Source organism: Carassius auratus, chromosome 22 (assembly GCF_003368295.1).
Source record: "Carassius auratus strain Wakin chromosome 22, ASM336829v1, whole genome shotgun sequence".
Taxonomy (NCBI): Eukaryota; Metazoa; Chordata; class Actinopteri; order Cypriniformes; family Cyprinidae; genus Carassius; species Carassius auratus.
Window position 1 is genome coordinate 18,533,863 of NC_039264.1, and position 22,237 is coordinate 18,556,099.

Below are 22,237 nucleotides of genomic sequence, written 5' to 3' on the forward strand. Positions count from 1 at the left end.
TTTGCAGATCAATTAAAATCTTGCTTGCTTAGTCTTTACATATAGGCTATGACATTGTTGAAGGGATAAAATATTATAGAATGTGCTCTGAATATGTCTGCAATTTAACACTGAAAATTACACTTTATTTTAGCCTCAGTAATTTTCTACAGCAAAAAAAATATTCGTTTATACAAATGCTTTAAATAAACTACTGTTGAAAAGAGAGTGTGTGTGTATGTGTATATATATTAAAATGGTTACAGGAAATAGGTTTAGGCAGGGTGGTGTGTAACAAAGTGTGTTGCGTTTACAGAGAGTAAAGAGCAGATCCCTGGAGGATGTGGTCATTCTGAACGTGGACACAAACACCCTAGAAAGCCCAACAGACGACCTGCACAACCTGCCCAGTGACGTGGTGAGTGTCCCTAAACACACACACACACACACACACACACACACACACACACACACACACATGCATTTACCTAGAAATCTAAATGAAGAAACACCATAAACGTCTACTGTTTTTGTATGGACCTTTTTACCTTAATATTACTAATGTTATTACTATAAAATACTAAAGAATAATGTCAATTTTTAGAATCAAAAAACAATATTTACTTAGAGCTCTTCTTCCAAATGATGACATCCCTAGATGTTCCCAAAATGAGGTTTTGCTGAATATATATTTGAGAGAACCTCCTTTTGTAGAAAAATTATAAATTTACATTTTATTTAAAATTAACTAGCTTTTTATTTAAAATTGAGAATGGAAAAAAAACCCATATAAATAGAAATTAAATATAAAAAATTACTTTATGAGGATTTCCCCAAATGGCAAGTTTCCCCTAATTTTACATTATTTTAATGATAAAACTGTTTCCAGAAGTTGGTGAAAGTAAACCTACACACACTCACACACTCACACACTTACATTACCATTGTCACTCTGTTTTCTTTTGTTTTAAGCCCACTATATACATACACACACAAGAACATGATTCCCATTCTCTCCGTCTTTTTTTTTCGCCCACTTGCACATTTAAACAAGCAGTCTTTCTCTGGTCAGAGGAACACGCCACACCTCTGTCCTCTCATCATTAGCAGACGCAGCCGTGGATCCCCAAAAACCGCGCTCTGTAAACTAACCCTGTGACGTTAAATGGCTGTCGCGATTCGCCGGCCATCTCTGTGAATTTCAAACTCCTGCCTTCATCTCTTTTTTTTTATCTTCTTTGTGCCTGCCCAGTGGCACATCTCTCTAGAAGTCCTGGATTTTCTGAAGGCGCGGGGAAGAAGGGGGCCAATTATTAGATCCCGCTTTTCTGCCACCTGCCAGCGCCTTCTCTCTTTAATTAATGTTTAGGTGATACGGTCAGTGCAACAGGAAGTGCATCCAGCGTCGGGGGCAGAAACACGTCTGTCATCTGTCCTTTTGAACGTAAAGAAACGTGTTTGTGTTTTCTTTTTTTTGTTGTCCTTTTTTTTTTCTTCTCTGTCCCACTGGGGGGGTGCTTTAACACTCCTATATGACTCGGTGGATCCCGCTGCTGTCTGTCCAAGCAGAAAAAGCCAGCCTGTTCTGTTATGCCATCTCAGCACCGGCATCCCATTTGTAAATTAAATTGCAAACCGAGAGCGTCGTAAAAAAAAAAAAAAAAAAAAGGAGTCGGTTCTTTTGAAACTGACGGAGGGGAAAGAAAAACCTCTTTGTCTTGGTAGCGTGATAAATTAAGTGGCAGCTCCATGTTTGCTTTGATCCTCTCGCGCAATTTTTCATTGACTAATGATAGAACGTATTCTGCATATCATGTTAAATTACCCCACCTGAATGTAAATGTCACCTGCAATAATATATTTATCACCGCAGAAATTCATTTTTCTCCCCCTTCTGGTTATCCTACCTTTGGGGATATTAAAATTCATAACTCAAGGAATATGTTTAAATCGAGCAAACGCTCTGGGTTTATTTTTCTTAAATTGTCTGTCACATGGCGTTTGCTGCACACCGGTGTAAAAAAAAAAAAAAAAAGTCGATTCAGTTTAATTGACTCAATTAATTAGATTCACTTTTTTCTTTCTGTTATTTAAATACACATTTATACATTTATTCTAGCCTAAAAAAAAAAAAATCGATGCATTTTACAACTATAAAGCAAAATATAATATAACTGACCCTGGAGCGTTTCTTTTTTCTTTTCTTTCCTCCCAAGTCTTTTATTGATTCAAGGCGAACCTTTTGAGATTCATCTAATTAAGTGTTAGAAGGGTTTTTTTTTAACCATGTGGACTTTATTATTCGGGGAGTCTGACCACTAGACCCTCTCTCAGACGGGTCAGGGGTGACAGTTGTCCTGAATTACCTGGCCCTTTTTCAGACGGGACCCTATGCTGTGCTCTCCGCTGTCTGTCACTTAATGGCAGTTTTTCCCCAATTTCACACATAATATTTTAGATTTATTGACTATTAGAAATGCTACCATGCCAGTAGCGATTCCGTTCCGCGCAAACCTACGGATTTTACAAATAGAGATAATAATTGAGAGGATGTGGCGAGCGTTCGAGAGTGATTTCAAACATGCCTTTTTATTAGAAACATCAGATGGGACAGGGTTGAAAGTCCACGGATTGTGTTTTTGGGTCGCGGTTTTAATCACTGCACTTTTTGAAAGCGTCACACGAAGTTTCAAAATAAATGTGACGCCTTAAATGTTACTTTTAAGTGTCGTTGAGTACAAAGTGACTTTGCGATCCAACGTATATATAAATATTGAAATAAAAATCACTTTCATGTCTAACTTTATTTTTCTTACTAGATTTTCTTTGTTTTTGAAGATATTTGTTGCTGAAGTTTTCTAGTTGAATTTATAAATATTTAGGAGATTTTAATGACGGGTGGTTGTTGAGTTTGCAAAAAAGCGCAAAAGAAAAGAAATTATGTTAAAAGGAGAGTTTGCTCTCTCAGAAATAAATGAAGGTGTTTTCCTCCTCCTTAAACATTGTGAAACTGTTTCTTGTTGTTTTTTTTATTTTTTTGTTTTTGTTTTTTATTCAATTATAATTGGATTTGGTAGCAGAGTATGGGGTGTTTACTTGTGCAGTCATTAAAACTATCTAAAAATAGAAAATTATGAATCCATTCTGCTAGCAAACAGCGCTGGAGTCTTATTTGGATGTGTTCACAGGTCCTGTATCAATCCTGAGACGGTTTTGATAAAATATTCCTTTTGACTTTATTACTTTTGTTCAAGTTTCGCCAGATCTATTGTTTACTTTTCTTTGCCTCTCGTGTTGTCTACCGGTTGTCTCCCTTTTCGTCTCTTCCACACAACTTATATTTGTACTTCCTGCGTTTGATCGTTTACGTTCTCAATCAACAGCGAAAATTCGAGTTTGCACACCCACCTCGTGTATATTAAGCTACCAAATGAAGGTTAACAAATTAATCAGAGAGAGCGCAATATCCGCGCGCCTCCTCTGAGATCAGCCGGCATGGTGTTTAATTGGGATTCGAGAGAAAACAAAAACAAGCACTACATCAGCTGACACAACAAACAATTACTGTTCAGGGAAAGTGGGAATGTTGCATTCTTCAGCGCTCGTTTCATTTCCATTCTGGAGCCTCTTAAAGGATCGGTTTGTTGGGCTGTAGTGTGCGGGACAGGTGGGGCTCATTTCCGGCTCAAGTGGACTAATGCAGTGTCCAGCCCTCAAGGCACCGCCGTTATTAGTCTGTTGATGAACAATAACTGTACTTGATTGGCGCTTTTTTGCCTTAGACTGTGAAGGCACGATGTCAGACTAAAATCAAACGCAGATGTTTTGAAAATCATTCCGATGTACTTTTCTTTCAGACTTTTTAGCATTGGAATGCATTCAAAAGTAATGAACAATACATTCTGGGAGGGTTTCATATTTTTATTTTTTACAGACTTGCATTGTCTTTCCCCATGCCAAAATCGAATAACTTGCACATTCAGTATGCTTATGTTAGCATATGAAGTAGCAGTGATTGATGGAGTAATTTGCTTTGAGAATGCTAACTAGTGAACACTACCGAGTTGTCATTTGTATTAATGTTTCTTTCAGTTCAGTTTTTGTGTCTGATAAATGTCACATATTTGTGACCATATTTAATTTATATTTGTTTAAATGTTAGGTTTGCAGTGTTATTTCTAATATTATTTCTTATAAATATTATATATATTATATTGTAATATTTTATATTATTATTATATTTTCTATTTTATTTTATTTTAAATGTTAGCTGTATATTATGTTTTTATTAATACATCATCCTGTATTTTATCATAAAACATTCCTAATTTACGTTTTATTTCATGTTATTTTAAATGCATGTTGTGTATTAATGAAGAGGCACTGACCAGTAGTCTATCAAAAAGCTTTTAGCATTTTAGAATGATGTCTAATAAAAAAAGTTCTATTTTGTACGTTTTTTTTTTATTTAATTTAATTTTATTTATTTGTTTATTTTAAATGTATGTTGTGTATTAAGAAGACGACACTGACCTGCATTTTGTCAGCGATCCTGAAGCATTACAGTTGAAATATGCTTTGTCTTTGTGGTTTTCTAAAAGGATGTGAATTCACTCAGCGTGTACATATACTTTTCAGCCTAGTGCACATCAAAAGAAAGCAGAAGATTTTCATATCTATTTCTTTTTTCTTTGTACTCCTCTAATTGCCTCCCAACGGCTTTCCATCCCTGGACAGAATCCTTAACAAAACATATTTTTCCCTCTGTCTTCAAAAAAGTAGTCTTTCAGCCATACTCCGAAAGGGTCACAGTGTAACCCGACGATATCGTGAGCGGATTTATTTGCATAATTAAATTATTGTAAATCTTTTTTTCACATTTTGATAAGTTCTTGTGTATTTTAGGTCATTTTTTTTAAAGCTTGTGTGTGTGTGTGTGTGTGTGTGTGTGTGTGTGTGTGTGTGTGTGTGTGTGTGTGTATATATATATATATATATATATATATATATATATATATATATATATATATATATATATATTCTTTTCAATACAATTTTAAGTAACGATATAAAAATATGACAGATTTTTTGTAATATGTACGATTCACTTTAAATAGCCAGGCTGCAAAATCCATCAGATTCTGTTTTATAAGCCTGGCAGAAGAAGTGTAAAATATATGTGTGAGGATATGCCTGTGTGTAGCGCCTGTCTGCGGCTTGTCCAGTTCAATGAATTAAAATCCCTTGACCACAAACAGCTCAGCTCTTGAGAAGGGTGTGTGTGTGTGTGTGTGAGTGACTGAGCGTCTCAGAAGTGGTGTTCTGTTGAAACTCGGTGTATAATAGAAGCCCACCGCAGAGCAGATCTCCGTGGTCTCATCCTTTAGAGCAGGAGACAGTGATGCACCTGCTAATTATCATCTCCAGCTGGTGAGTTAAATGGAGATCTGTTTCCAGGGCCACCTCTGACCCCGTGCTCTTTACTTGACGCACTTCAAACCCTGTTGGGGAGTCCATGCAGTAGAGTTTAATGAGGCCCTGTGTTTGCCCTCCGCGGGCTCGGCGAGTCGGAGGCTGCACTTTCATCCTCAGCCATCCTCGCTTGATGTAAATTGAAAAGATCACAGCTATGGGGAGAAGACCTATAGTGGAAAGGCCTCTCTGCATAGATTATGAATATCATAACTCAACATAACTCATCTTTTCTCCCCCCCCCACCCCTTCTCCCTCACTACCCACCTCCTACAATAGCATAGTTATAATTGGACCCAATGGGGGAGTCTCCCTTTGATCAGATCATAGGCTGAATGACTTTACACTAAAAAATGTCACTGCCAAATAGGTTTATCACCTGTAGAGCTAAGCTCCCCTCTGATGCCCCCCGCTCACATCTCATTAACGTTGCTCAAAGTCTAGTGGTTAATTAGTTTGACTGATCAATTATTGGCCACCCAATTATTAAATTGAAGTTTTTCACCGGCATTGTCTTTGAATTGGGATGTTAGGAATCGATTGGCTGGTTTATGAATCAAATATTGACAAAGGGCAAATCAAAGTGTAATGTTGAAATAGGAAATTCTGTTTATTAGAAGAAAAATACACACACACACACACACACACATTTTTTGTGAAAAGTGGGGACATCGCATAGGCGTAATGGTTTTTATAATGTAGAAACTGTATATTCTATCGCCCTTCACCAACCCTACCCCTAACCCTAACCCTCACAGGAAACTTTGTGCATTTTTACTTTCTCAAAAAAACCTCATTCTGTATGATTTATAAGCGTTTTGAAAAATGGGGACATGGGTTATGTCCTCATAAGCCACCCTCTCCTTGTAATACCTGTGTCATACCCATGTCATTATACAGAGTTGTGTCCTGATATGTCACAAAAACATGACCACACACACACACATATATAAATAATATGCATTTAAGATTGTATAATATATTTAAATGATTATATAATTGAGTTATTCTATATATTAACTATTCTATATTATTCTATATAAAACATTTAATCTAGATGTATAAATTATATAATTATTAATTAATTTTTTGAAAAAAATTATCTAAGTTTTTCTTAATTGTGTGTGTGTGTGTCTGTGTGTTTGTGTATGCATTTAAAATTGTAGAATATATTGATTACATAGTGACTGATAGATTTACAGACAGACAGACAGACAGAGATAGATAGATAGATAGATAGATAGATAGATAGATAGATAGATAGATAGATAGATAGATAGATAGTTTACACTTTGAAAATTTAATTTAGATAAATTAAACAATTATTTTTATGTTTAAGATTTTTAGAAAATGTAAATCACTTTATATTTTAATATTTGTATATTATAATTTTTTTATATTTATTCTCTCTTTATATTTTAAATAATTTATCAAATATTTAAAGTATAAATATTTAAGCTTAAATGATATTTAAATTACTACATATATTTTCTGTGTTATACAGAACGTGTTATGTATGTTATATAAAACTTTTCTTAAAAGAATATATTTTTTTATTTTAATAATGTTATTTTATTATTAATAATAAATATTAAATAGTAATTATAATTATTATTATATAATATTATAGATATTTAAATCTGGCTTAATTTAATTATTAATATTAATGAAGATTTTTAAGTCAGATTTAAAGGACTAAATGTTTTTATTTTATGGATACAACAGAATTTTAGTTTTTGAAGAAAAAAAAGAACTGTATTGTTAAAAAAAAAATAACAAAGACATGAAAACAAAAATAAAAACAAAATGTAATTTAAATAAACTGTTAACAAATTAATATTTTGAAAGAAATATAAATACATGATCTGAAATCTTAAATGTAAAACAGAAATAGTGAAGATGTTCTTGTGCACAACCTTTTGTTTTATCTCCTCTTATTTGCCCACTGGGTATTCTGCACATTTCTCCTGAGTGTGAGTGGCATTTTGCTTTCTTTGATTCTTCAAAAATGAAGACTGTTTAACGGATTGTTTGGGGAGAGCGAGAGAAGTGAGGGGGAAAAAAGACAACGCATCAACATGAAATATTAATACGGAGCCAACTTTACATAAACATAAAAGCACTTAGCCAGTGTGAATATGGAGATGACACTTGTTAATTTAGCGCCGCTAAACTTCCAGTTTGATGCCTCTGAGTATTCGCCACATCAGCTCGGGGACGCTGTGAAAAAGAGGCACGTCCCAATAGAAACGAATAGAACAAAAGACAACAAAAATGAAATCCTTTCTATATGGAAAAATGCCAGTTTGTGAACAGCCTGAATGCAAAACCTATTTTCACAGGGGTCAGTGACGATTCACCCAGGTGGCTTTCCTGCATTCCTAAACCCAACTGCCTCTTGGTATTCAGCCGATCGCCTAAACGCTCTTGGTTATGCTCCTCACTTGGTCTTCCCTAATGAAGGAAGCTAAACCGATTATTGATATGCTCGCCGCTCCGTGTGAATTGCAGGCGTGTAAATGAATTGCCAGCAGATGGTTATGAGCGCTGCAGCATACCTAATCAATTTGGTTAACCTTACATTACCTGGATCAAGCACCGCTTCATGGTTCATCCCCATGTGTTTGTGCACCGCTGTGTCTCATGACAGGCTTGGATGATTCGATACAGAAGACTTGGGAGTACGGGGGAAATCTGAAGGGGGCATGCAGTTCAGATGCTTTGCCATGATTATTCTATCTGTCTGCCTATCTGTCAACCGTCTATCTAATCATATTTGCAGCAATTATGGTTTTAAAGTGGTCATATGATGCTGCTAAATAGAACATTGTGGTTTTTTTTTTGTGTATAATTAAATGTATTTTGTAGTTAAAGGTTAAAAAAATGCCGTACTGTACGTTAATTTTACTCCTCTATCCCCCGCCTTTCTGAAACGCGCAAATTTTTACAAAGCTCATCGTTCTGAAAAGCGAGGTGTGCTCTGATTGGCCAGCTATCCAGTGCATTTGTGATTGGCTGAATACTTCAAGCATGTGATGGAAATGTTATGTCCCTTACCATACTGTGATGTTGTGTCCTGGCACGATGAGACAAAACCAATAAAACCCATTATAAACTAGGCATTTGTAGCATCCAGTGGGGACATAATTACGTATTATAATGATTTATACTGTCTTTTACAAGTTGCATTCCTTGTAAACATAAAACCATGTCTGCATTACTCTGTACACTGCTCAAAACCGGCGTTTGAAGCATCAGTGTCAAATTCTTTCAATATGAAAATGTACTTCCAGGCGGTGAGTCAGAACAGCTGGCATTGTAGGCTACTCTCTCAGGTTCAGGAAACAGTCCCCCGTAAAATGCGCTGCACACATCTGAATATTTGGGTTGAACTTAACCACTCATTTCTAGTTGTGTCTTCTATTGGAAGGCCAAACAAAATATTTTCCAGTGATTTCCAGCGTCTCCAACACATGGCAGTGGCAGCAACAATACTACAGCGAGAATCAAAGTCATGCCTTCTTTCTTTAGCGTGAACATTTGGATGTGGTTATGCAAATATTCCCACACAATTACGAAGATAAATGTAGGCGTGTTTAAACGAGGCATTTTAGGAGGATGTAGACAAGTATTAACTTTTATAAAGAATATCTCTTTGGATTAAGATTTTAGTCTTTGCAACTTTAGGGATCTTAGCTATGCACGAACAGCTTGTAACACTCCAAAGAGAAAGGAAAACTTGAAATCGCTTTATGTGACCCTTTTAACATCAAATAAATGGAAAAAATGACTTATTTTTTTCAAAAACAATATATTTGGGTCATGCCATTTTGACATGACAACATGAACTAACCTTTGCTCTCTCCAATTTTATATGTTCAGCAAAGGTTTTCATGACTCTAAAAATGTCAAGTGCTTTTAATGTCAAATAAATTAAATATATTTTACTTTAACTTTTTTCCAGCGTCATTTTGATTTAACTTGAATTAATAAATTAATTATTTTTAAAATATTATGAGATTTTGCATAAATATCTCTGTGTTCTCTTTGGATCATTCCAATTGACATATGACAAAATGAACTCTCTATAATTCCATTTTAAGATTTTCTTGTCACATTACAAAATGTTTTTTGCATGTAGTTATACCACAATTATATATATTATACTTTTTTTTTTTTCTTGTGGGTCAAATACGTTCACATTTTAAATGAACTGTTTTTTTATGCAATTACATTTTTTTAATGTCAAGTGATTTTAGGATTAAAAAAAAAATCATTAATAAAAAGTAATTCATAAATGATTTTTCCATTCATTAAAAATATAGTGATAATTTTTAATAGTAATGTCTTTATTTATTTATTTTAATTATTGATTATTATTATTATTATTATTATTATTCAAGTATTTTTCCCCAAAAACATATTATGACAATTTTATTGTGAATGTCTTGGAGTTTTCTGTGAGTCATACTATTTGACATATGGACAAAATGTATTACTATTATAATTATTATTTTAGAATTTCATTTTTTTTTTTTTTGTGAGACTGTGTTCTTCCACCTTTTTTCTTTAGCCACGCAAAAATACAAGAACAACATGAATTCAAAAATCAAAAACATCTTCATCAATACCGGTACAACGCAAACGGTACAAGACGCCAAGATTCCCCATTTTGCTCTCAGGCCCCACCCCTGCACACAGCACCATTGCTTCAATTAACAGAGCAGCAGGTGCTCTTGAGAGATAGAAGGCTTTTCTTTATTTCTTTCTCCCTTTTTTAGGGTGGGGGGTGACCTGTAAATGTGACACTTCACACTCTGAATGGGTTTGCCTGTTCCTCCACCTATTTCAGAGGTGTTAATTTAACTCTCTCTTTCTCTCCTTCAGGTCTCCAATCTGAAGAGTAAGCTGAAAAAGCAGTCAACTGCTACAGGCAGCGGGGTTGCTCGGGCCTTTCTGCATGCTCAGGCTGCTCTGTTTGGCTCCTATCGGGACGCCCTGAGATATAAACCAGTAAGACTGTCGCTCTTCACTTCAAGTTCTTTGCAAAATATCACCTTATCATCACATTATCAACACTATGTACCGTCTTGATTTTCATGCTGAAGATTTCAAATGAACCTGAAACTAAGAGTCGAAGCCTTTTCAAGACACAGAAATGCTGAAAGAAAGGGAAAAACAGGTGCAGGGGAAGGTGGGCCTATCTGCATAGCCGAAATGTCAGATGTTGAAAAGCCTGGACAGTCTCTTTGAAGTCTCGGGCTCTTCGTGGTCTTCTCAGACCCTCTAAACTCCTGAAATGTGCCTCTTGGTTTCATGAGTGGCGTTGAGGAAAACAAAGTGTGCTCTCTGTTTGTCAAATGTGGCCATCTTTGTTGGCAAGGCAGAGAGTAATTGGTTTGTGTAGACCCAGAGAGCGAAGATACATTATTGATGTTTCAACGGTTGTGCACAAGCTGTCTTTTTGCCGCTAGAAAAAAATACACACACACGCTCGAAGTCAAGTCTGCGCAACTCTTAGCCTTCAAAGCAGTGCCTCAATTGAGCACATTGTCTGCAAATCTACATGGAATTACTGCTGTTTTTATTCGTTTTCTTTTTTTTTATTGAAGGCCCTCAGTCATGCCACTTTCATTTGCTTCGGATTTGCTTTAAGACACAAGCTCAAATACGGAGCGCTCTTTTGACAGTTGGCCCTATAGCTCATTAGGATTCTGAGGAGTCGAACAATTGAAAATCGGCCTTTGTGCTGCTTTATTTTGATTAATATTTCACTTTGTTATTACGGAGACCAAAAAACATCCTTCTGTCTTTGAAATGACAGCATTGCAGTGCTATTTAGCTGAAAACATTGCATTAGTTGCAATCGTTTATTATAAAATCACTAATTTATGCATCATTCCTCCTGCATGTATCTGAAATGCGATAGCGGTCTTTGATTTTACACATCCAGCATTACTGTCATATTTTGCGATAATGGCTTTTCTTCTGTGTGCTGCATTTCTAAAGAGGTTCCTCCATTTGCAACGAATCATCTGTGTGAAATACCGCTGTGCTTTATGGAGCCCATATGGTTTCCCATCAGCGCCTTAGCAGAATGCCACCGTCTAACTGAGCTGTAAATGAAACAATGCAGGGAAATCATAATTAGCTCCCATGCAAGAGTCGGCAATCATGGACTTATATAGGTCACCGTAGTGCAATACCTCATGGGGCTCTTTTGTTATTGACCCCCAAGCACCAGGAGTGATGGTAACAAGTGCATAGATGAGATACGTTTTAAGCCATGCCATTTAGCTGCTGTAAAAGTGAATTATACAAATGTATAATTGGATTAAAATTTTAACACAAATATTGAGACTCATTCGTTCTGTTGAAATAAATGTAAACACATTCAATTCCATGTGATAATTTAAGTAGGAATAGTTTTACAAATATTTTTCATGTTGAGATCCTGTGAAAATTATTTGTAAAACCATTTTATTATTAATAATAAATTATATTTATTTAAAATAATTAATTTAAATACAACAATGTATGTAGCAACGATTTTACGGACAATTTACATGGAAACGTACAAAGAATTGTGAGGAAAACTATTCTTTACTAAATTATCACAATGCAATTTAAGTAAAAAATTTACATAGGAATTACATTTAAAAGCGTCACACTCAGTTAAATGCAACGATTTATATAGGAATGATTTACATAAACAAATTTCGTATAAACAAGCAGACATTTTTTTTTTACGTTTGTTTTTTTTATTTATTATTATTATTTTTTTTTATAAAGACTATTCTTCATAAACAGCTACATGCAATTCAGTGCAACAGTGCAGTACAACTTTTTCCCATGGTTGCGTCCAATGCGTCTATTCAGTAAGAATAGTTTTATGAACAGTTTTTATTTACACAGTTTCATTCAATGCATGAAAATTATTTGCATGAAATTATTTCTCAAAACCATTCTTGCATAGAAATTTGCATTCAGTGCAGTCTGTATAAGAATAGTTTTACTAATAGTTACGAATACTTAGCATAAAAGATTGAATGTGTGAAAACTGTTAATTAACGATTGTGAAATGTATATTTATATTCCGTACAATTGATATAAAAATAGCTTTACAGATAGTAAAACAACTATGTAAAAACATTTATTTTTACATAGTTGCTTTCAACGCGATAATACAGTAAAATTTGCACAGGGAAAGATTCATGTACAATTCGCATTGAAAACTGTTTTCAACCCCACAAGCCCACAGGATCTCAAATCTTTGACACACACAGATGAAGTGTGGGCTCCCACACTTGCCTTAGTTCTCTCCTGGCAACAATTTTTTGTTGTATTCCGTTCATGCGACTCGGGGAGAAATTGAAATGATGTAATTGATTGCAACGGGTGATGATGATAAACAAGCGAGCGCAGTCAAACAAAACATCTGTCTGTGAGTCTCGGATGAAGCAGCACCGTTTGCATCCATTTTAGCCATTAGCGGACTGTCTGTAGTCATTAAAGTGAGCTTTCTCGTCCCCAGGGAGAGCCAATCACCTTCTGCGAGAAGAGCTTCGTGGCACACCGCTCCAGCACCATGAGAAGTTTCCTTGAGATGGCCGTGAACCTGCAACTCTTCAAGCAGGTAGAGTGGAAATGAGTGGAAGCAGTTTTCCGCCTCAACCATAAATTACTTTGCAATGTTCCTGTTTTGGGCTTTTTTTTATTATTTCTATACAAGTACATCTTCAGCATATTGCACAGTAACTCTTAGGGAATCTTGCTCACACTTGAACCAATGCTCCCTTCAGCTATATTTATAGCCATGCTATTGAATCTCTTTCCTTCCCCCTCTGCAAAAGTCTTAATTTATACCCGGAACGAGCTCATTTAATCACATCTCCATCTTGATGCACCATCCGCCTAATGTTCCCTATAAAACACAGAGAGTGACCAGCAGTTCAAAAGACATCTCCACCTCCCGCCCATGCAGTAGCTCCGGGAGAGGCCTTATCTCCAACTTGGCCGTACTGCAAAAGGTTAGCGCCGCTGTGCCCCGTTCTGACCATGAACCACATTCGCTTGGAGGCCAGCCCTGCCTAGAAACGAGTAAAGGCTGGCTGCCAAGAGATTGCGGGGGAAGTCTGTCAACGACGACCTGCTTTCTGTCTCCGTACTCCATCCCCTCCCCATCTATGTATTCCAGCGCCTGATGCTAACTCTCTATCACCCTGCCAACGAGAGAGAAAGCTCGCAGCGCTCTGGCATCTCCCCATTTCCCTGTCTGCATGGGTCCAGTTAACCGGTTCTTCCTCCAGACTCTCATCACTACCCCCTCGACACCTTCAGATGCAGCGCTGTTGTTTTTTTATTTATTTCAATGCAGTGTAGTTGCATTCAGGAAATTTAGTTGCTTGGAAACGTTTCCCCAGCTAGCGATGCTGCCTTTTGTTTGTATCATAATTGAGCTTGAAGATCACAAAGCTTTTATAACTCATTATATACAAGAAATGGAAGAAATGTGCCTTGACTAGACTCCGTTTCGCGATCCCATTTTTTGAGCGCAAACTCGTTACTATAAACTCCCCCGTCATTTGAGTTGTAACACAAAGCTAACATAACAATAATGGTCGGAACCAACTCATTCATTCAACATGGGTGAGCAGCATTGGAGCCTACTGTCTATGGCTATGAATCATCATAATTGTAGCGCATTCTCATTGGTTAGATGGCATATGCGTGATTTTATGCTCAAGAAAAGCTGTTTGCAAATTGTTCGCCCAAGCAGAAAACTGTATTGGTGCAGCCATATCTCGATGACTGAAAAACACATTGAGTCGTACTTTATATTTGGTGGATTTAACCTCTTAGCCTGCACCCCAACGCCCTCGTCCTCAAAGCTATGTAATTTAATTTAAATGAATCATTTGATGCAATGCATTTATTTTGTACATACATGTTTTTACATTGCACTTATATTGTAAAAAAAACCCTGCATGTAATTACATCTGTAATTTCTGTAATGGCATTTATAAATTACATTGTTGACCCATCCCTTACACCTTACACCTTAAACCTAACCATACCACTAAAACCTGTCCCTATTCTTACGTATACCCCCTTATACGTAAGAAGCAGCATAGAAAGGCCAACTATTATAATGTGGGACCTCACATTGTGGTTCATGCAAACTCTCCTAAATCCAATTAAGAATGCCATACCATCCCCACTGGCACATGGTGCAACTTTTAACAATGGATGACTTCAAGGCAACATTGGCTGGAAAGATGTAGAAAGAACTTATAACTTAATTCACTATTATAGTTTTACCCCAAAACAATCGGATAGGTAGGTGCATTGTCCAATTAATGGGACAAGAGTCTGTAACCAGATACTGAAGGATAAGGTTTCGGATAGGTGTTAATTTGACCTGATCTGCTGTAATTGGGCTGTAGGGTGGCTGAGGCTGAACCCTGTGGTCTCTTCACTCATTAAAAAGACTGTAATGAAGTTACCCTGTAGCAGAGTCCAATGAAAGGTGCTGACCCCTAGAGATGTCCTTACCCTGTTTACTGGGACACCTGAGACATCTTCTGGCCCACTATTACTACAGTGGGTCCATTAAATGAATGTTTTCAAAAATGGGTCAAAAATCAAGAAGCACATGTGATTTGTTAGTGATGTGTGAGAGAGAGAAATAGAAAGAGAGAGAGCGAGCGAGAGAGAAGCATGCACTCTTAAAAATAAAGGTTATTTCTTGGCATCATAGGCTCTGAGAACCTTGAACATCCAAGGAACCTTTCAAATGCAGAAAAGGGGTTGAAAAAGGTTCTATAGATTTTTTTTAAACGTTCTTCAAAATGGTTCTTTTAGAAACCAAAAACGGGTACTTCAATTGCATCATTGCAAAAATGCCCTTTTGGAACGTTTATTTTTAAGAGAGTATAAGCATTTCAATGTATGTTTTATATGCAATATGAAATAATACAAATACATATGCAGGTATGTGCTGCTAAAATATATAAAAATACCTGTTCTAATGCATAAATACAAGTATTTGTCTGGTACATTTTATTAGATGTTGAACAAAACAAAGCATTTTCAAATGCATTTATTATTTCATATTTTTGTATTATTTAATGATTTATTTAATCATAATGTAAAAAATGGTACACACACCTGTATTAGTGTAGGGAAATTGCATTCTTAATGTATTTCTTGATTGCTTTTATCCTTTAAGTATTTTTTTGAGTTTATGTACCAAAATAAATATGTATAGCGGTAATATAAAATGATGGTTTACAACAAAACCCTTATTTTATTTTTCCTATAGCATTGTTCAAATTATTAATGTGCTTTATATTCTATCGTATTGTATTGTTTTTCTTTAATATCTTCATATAATTTATTATTGTTGTTCATGATTTCATTATTAATTTATTTATCTGTAGTATATTTATCCCGTTAAGTTATTTAATTTATCTTTAAAATGTATTTATCAAACATATACTATAACTATATTGCCTGGGGAGCCAATAGTAAAGTGAAGGTGACTTTTTTCATTTACTTTGACTTGCACTATTAAGGTTTTGTTCAAAAAATGTATTTTTAAGAAATGTATATTTTATATATTTGGAAATTATATTTAAAATCTAGTTATCTATTATTTTGTTTTTCTTTCCTGTTATAATTGGAACTAGTTTCAAATAAAGTTTATCCCCATACTTTTGAAAATAAAATGTAATTGGCCTAGTTTTAATAGGCATATTTATTAGATCCCTTTTATGTCGTCTACGTGACAAGAAAGGAAATTAAATTTCCCAAAAGGCATTGCTCACACAACATTCTCCTCTGCCATGTTAATCCATCACCTGATGTAAATTACAACCAGTGACCACGTCTGGAGCAGTCTAGATGGAATTGTTTTGGTGTTGTCCTCCAACCCCCTTCTTCCTTAATAACCTGTGATACTTTTATTTATGACGGCAGTTCATTGAAGGCAGACTGGCCAAATTAAACGCAGGAAGGGGCTTTACAGACGTCTATGAAGAGGAGATCACAGAGGGGCGCTTCTGTAGAAGTGAGTGCGCACACTTGTATGACTTTTACTCACAGGAAACGGTAGCTATAATAACATTAGGTATTGTGCAATGTACAATTTTAATAAAAGTTGCCAATAATGAAATTTGCTGATGACCTTCTGTGAAAATAAGAAATATTGAAGAAGGTCCATATTGCACTTTTCAATACAGTAATAAAGCAAAAGTAAGCAGTTGTCAAGTTCTAAAATGAAAAAAAAGAAAAAGAAAAAATCTCCAATAAGAGACATTTTATTTTAAAATAATGTTTTGTAAACAAAGTAACTGTTTCACTAAGTCATCGATTTTTATTATTTTATTTAAAAAAAGAATAATTTCTTCTAAACATTATTTATAATCTGTTGCACTATGAATAATAAAAAAAAGACATCATATATTTCTAAATATACATACACTGCTTTTCAAAAAAAAATTTTTTTAATATATTTTAAAATGTAAATTAATCCTGTTATGGTAAAGCTGCGTTTTACAGTTCATGGTTATGACACTTCATGAATTACTCTAATATGCTGATTTGATGCTAAGAAAGAAAGAAAAATAAATATTTTCAATGTAGTACATTTTACTTTGATGAATAGAAATTTCAACATTTATTGAAATCTTACTGACTCCAAACCTTATTTAATATATCTCCTGTATTTTTCCTGAATAATATTTTATTCTGCATTGTTAACCCTCCCATGCGGCACTGTTTTTAGGTAATTCGAGGTCTTATCAGCAGTGGATTCACACCAAGATGGTAAGCAGCAGGCAATTATTCCTTTTTCTGCTCATAATGTTAATGTTCATTTCGGCTGAATAATTATGCCCAAAGCAGCTGAGCGCTGTTATTATTTCCTGTTGGCTATGAGGTGATGAAACGTATCCAGTCGAGCGAATCTCTTGAAAGTGGAGATGCGATGCCGGGGAAGATGGTGAAAAGCGTGGCGTGGGACAGTTAAGACGTTGAGACAGGCTTGATATGATGTGACAGCCAGTCATCGGAGATGACACGAGACTTCTGGCAGGAAACACAGCCATTACTCGATAGATTGAACAAAAGAAAAGCCCTCTTTTCTTCTCTCCTCCCCTCTGCTGTCTTCCTCTCACCTCTCCCCGCGCTGTCTCTCTCGCGCCTGTTTTCTTTTGGACTGTCTCTTTGCGTTCTCTCCCTCCCTTCTATCCATCAGCCGGAGCCGAATTAGTTCTCTGGAGTGCCTTTTTCAAAAGGTTTTGTGTAAAGTTCACATCCTCTGACTGACACAAATCCATAAGAAAGGGCCGCGGCGCCGTCATGTCGGTCAAGGCTTTGGGATGTAAACTCGCCAGCATTCGGCGCATTTCAGAGGTTTAGTTTGCAGCATTCAACTGGTAAAGACTGATGTTACCCAGGAACGAGAGATGAAATCAGACAAGAACAAGAACGAGAGCGTCACTCTCTCTGATGCCACACTCGTGTAAAGGGACTAGACCTGGTTAACAGCAAAGGTGTTTCTCATTGCTTTGGGGCAAAACAAATGTTTAGACTTGAGGAACAAGGTGTTTATTCAGCCGTTAATGATATGTCACAGTAAATGTGTGTTTATTTTATGCGAGATGTATTCAGCAGAAACACTTACGTTCCACGTTCTGTGGAAATTCATGTATTCTCAGCAAACTGTTCTCTTCTCCATAGCGGCAGAGGGCCAAACCGGTCGTGAAAAACTTTCAGATGGTAAGTTCACAGTGGAAAGTGTGTTCTGACCTTGGATTTAATAAAAACAACTCCATATTTTTGATGTGATCAAATGTGCGATTACAGAATGGTGCTTCATTCTCCCTCATGCCATTCCAAAACTTTATTGCTTTTTCATCTGTGGTACATAAAATATATTTTGTTGAATATTATAACACATATTGTGATATATAGTATTTTTGTCTAGACAATGGAATTAAATGGGTACCAATTTTGTTTGGTTTCCAAGAAGATATATATATATATATAGTGTTCCATTAACCAGATTATTATAACCCTATTAATTATTGTTCCAGTTGCTAGAAATATGAGTCTGATATCCTGCATGTCCCTGGATCAATCAGAATTTCGTGTCTTTGGTCAATAAAAAAAAAAAAATGGTAATCACGATATTTGATAGTTTTTCCTTCTAAATTGAATTAAATTGAAAGTGGCCTACATTTCAGGTTGTTAAAGTTATTCTGTAGAAGTACTAGTTACCGCTAGTGCGGTATGCAGTCACATCAGTGATATTTAGTCACAGTTTTGCCTAAATTCTCTCCAAATTTCGCCAAAATGTAACTGTTGAAAAAATCAGTTAAATGACAGTTAAAAGTCACTTTTGAACAATGCAGCTTTCTTTGGGTCAGCCCACTGAATCAGCATGAATAAATCGAACACGAGAGAAATCTGAGTAGAGAACGTATTTGCTCTCTAGCAAATTAGTGAAATGACTGGTTTTCACCTGCATCGCAATGTCCGGGATTTGGTTATATCCGGGTCATTTGGTTTTCATATCTCCGCTCTTTCAATATGGAGGTTATTGAGGCATGTGTGTCTGATCATTATCCAGTTTTGTTTGAATCTGAATGATTTTTCCCATCACCTACTTTCGCTCAGCATTCACATTTAGAGTTACTCAATCTAACACTGCAAATTTGTTTTCTGAATATTATTCCTTACATGTTACCAGTGATATCCTTAATGAAACAGATACTGGAAGTTTGATTGAAGTATTTTATAAAGCTTGCTCTACAGCTTTGGACACTGTTGCTCCACTTAAGCATAAAAGGGTAAAGGGTGTTGACCAGCCATGGTTACATGAAACCACCCGCGCTCTTAGACAAGAGTGTCGGAAAGCAGAGCGAAACTGGAAAAAAAGATTTCCTTTGATATCTTAAAGTTAAGCCGGTCTAATTATCTGAGGATTTTTTAAACTATTTTACTAAACAAAAAAGAATTTAAAAAAAATGTTGATGGTATCGGAACCTCCATTCTTCTTTCTGAATGACTTCATTTGCAATTGCCACAAGTTGTTTGTTTTCCTTTCAACTTGTTTTATCACATCAGCTAGATGATCTTGTCTCTACTATGAAGTGTTCTGGTTCTAAATTAGATATCATTGCTGCAAGTTTTTTTGAGGATGTTTTTTTCTACTATTAGTCCCATTTTAACAGCTATAGTGAACACATCTTTAGCCAAAGGTTTTGTTCTGGTCAGTTTTAAACATTCAGTTGTGCAACCTCAAAAAACCTCAGCTTGACCCAGCAATGTGCTGTAGCTATCGACCAATTTCTTTAATTTTTGTCTCTTTTTTTTTGGATTCTTTTAGTGTTTTAGATGAGTTTCAATCTGGTTTGAGATCATTACACAGTACTAAGTCAGTTCTATGGAGAGTTACAAACGACATGCTGTGTTGTGCCAGTATTGTTGGACTTGATCAACTTGAATGTATGGTAGTTATTCGAGGCACTGCGTTAAAGTGGTTTTCCTCGTATCTCGAGAAAAGGACTTTTTCTGTAAATTTAGGACATTTTTCCTCATCCTTTACACCTGTCTTGTGTGGATTCCCCCAGGGATCCATTTTGGGTCCTTTACTGTTTTCCCTTTATATGCTTCCCTTGGCCCACATTTTTCAAAAATCCAGTATTTTATATCATTGTTTTTTTCCATTGAGCTCTATTGTAAAGTTAAAGCATCTTCTTTCAAAGAATGATATGGAAGTTGTGATTCATCTACTTGTTACATCTTGATTGGATTATTGTAACTCTCTTCATTTTGGCCTTCCCCAATCTTCATTTTCATGTATGTAATTTAATTGTGGGTTGGGCAAGCAGTTAGCAGTCTTTTAAATAGGACTTGGATGGTCTTGGATGCATGAAATAGCTGCCCGGAGGCATTACAAATATTAAATTAATAAATGGCTAAATTAAATGACTTTTCCTCTTATGTGCCACACAAAAAAAGATATTAAGAAGAACTTTGGGAAGAACTGTGCATCCTTGGAGCACTTTGACTTTCATTTTATGGAGATAAAAAAAAAAATTAAAAAAAAAGATATTCATTTAGCTGAATATCTTCTATGTTCCACAGAAGAAATAAAGTCATTTAGGTTTGAAATGATGTGAGGGTGAATAAATAATGGCAAAATTAGACTTTTTCAGTGAACTGCCCTTTGATGTGATTGACTTCTCTGTTTGTTTGTTTTTACATTTCATTGTTGGTTATGGTTTGATTTTCCCAAATTTTGTCGTTCAGCTACTGAGTAGCTTTTCTCTCTTTTGAAAGGCCAAAGATCATGCAAAACGGAAAATACGTGACATGAAGGACAAGATTTCACAAAAGGTGAGTTATTCAGAGTTCTAATCCTGTCAGAACCTTACATTCTTTGCGTTCGAAAGCATCTACGATCCCCAGAAATGCTCTCCGGATAGACAGCTCACCGTCTCTCACATTCACACTCTTACAGGCTCATGCACAGACACTGTTTAAGATGGAGCACGTGACTTCACCCATGGCTCGCGCTCAGGGTTTTAAATGGCTTGTGAAACCTGCTTAGCGCTTTGTTCGGGAGTGTACATTTCTAACAAGTGCGCCTCTGGCAATGGGCTGTCATGTCAGCCCCCCTCCCCAGCACCACCTTTCATATTTTTTTTGCATATTTCATCAGTGAGCGAGTGATTTCTTCAAAGCTAATGTAACGAGATGTATGTTTCCATAACACTGATGTCTTTGATAAGGCAATTGTTGCGTGAACTGTCAGGCCAGGGGCTTGGAAAGACGGCCCCGAGGAGACGAGACCTCTCACAGTTGATACGCTGCTGCTGTCTGCTCGGCTTCAGCTAAACCAAAACAGATTTGAACAAGACGGCGCTCAAATGAGTCAGTGTTATTGGGTGCGCATGCGTTCGTATAAATAATCATGCAGTACAAGGCTCAAATGGGCTTGTAGCATAGCAAATTGCACACAATAAAACTGGGTACAAGTTTTGTGCGATTTTCAGCAGGATGCTTAAATGAGGAAAGGTGTTGTCACATTAGGGCAGTTTCACCTAAATTTCTCAGGCAAAAAATTATCAATGCATGAAGCAGTGTTTTAGAGAAATAACTTACTAAAGTATTAAAGTAATTAATTAATTATTTTGTGTGATTTCTCAATTTTTCCTCTAAGCAAGATGCTGAAGTGAGGAAATGTCTGGTCACATTAGGGAAACCTCAAATTTTCTGATGAATTTTATAGGCCAGAAAACGCCATGGTGTAGGAAACTTTTTGATCTCGCGCTAATCATGTGAATTCCTATTGAAATTTTCTTATTGAAAGATTTTGCCACAGAGTATTTGATACATGTGATTGCACCCTAATAAATGAGAAAATCTACTTGCTTTTTCTGTGAAACACAAAAGATATTTTGGAAGAAGTTGGAAAACTTTTTGAATTACGCACACTGAAGAATTGCACACAATAACATTGACAATTGACATTTTGTCATAATTTACTCATCCACATGTCGTTCCATACCTGTATGCGTTTCTTTCTTGAATTGAACATAATAGAAGATATGAAGAGCTTATTTGCAAAAACCGATAAACGCCACTTTAAAAAAAGAAATCTCTATTTATAGCGCAATCTGAAGCCTAAAAATGTTTTGTCAAAAAAGCCTGTATTAATCTACTTTCAAGGCATCGTGAGTTCACGTTTAACTGCAGAAGCCGACAAGAACAT

General features: G+C 35.9%; 1 protein-coding gene across 4 annotated transcripts in view; it reads left to right on the forward strand.

The window, feature by feature from the left end:
• Nucleotides 1–22,237, forward strand: part of LOC113039891 (DENN domain-containing protein 1B-like) — a 99,313-nt gene that overhangs the window by 59,626 nt on the left and 17,450 nt on the right. For all 4 annotated transcript variants that reach the window (XM_026198044.1, XM_026198046.1, XM_026198043.1 and 1 more), the window contains 7 exons: nucleotides 296–397; nucleotides 10,339–10,464; nucleotides 12,986–13,087; nucleotides 16,432–16,522; nucleotides 17,240–17,280; nucleotides 18,196–18,234; nucleotides 20,803–20,859. In XM_026198044.1, coding sequence (XP_026053829.1) covers nucleotides 296–397; nucleotides 10,339–10,464; nucleotides 12,986–13,087; nucleotides 16,432–16,522; nucleotides 17,240–17,280; nucleotides 18,196–18,234; nucleotides 20,803–20,859 — 558 coding nt within the window. The remainder of the gene's footprint in view (nucleotides 1–295; nucleotides 398–10,338; nucleotides 10,465–12,985; nucleotides 13,088–16,431; nucleotides 16,523–17,239; nucleotides 17,281–18,195; nucleotides 18,235–20,802; nucleotides 20,860–22,237) is intronic.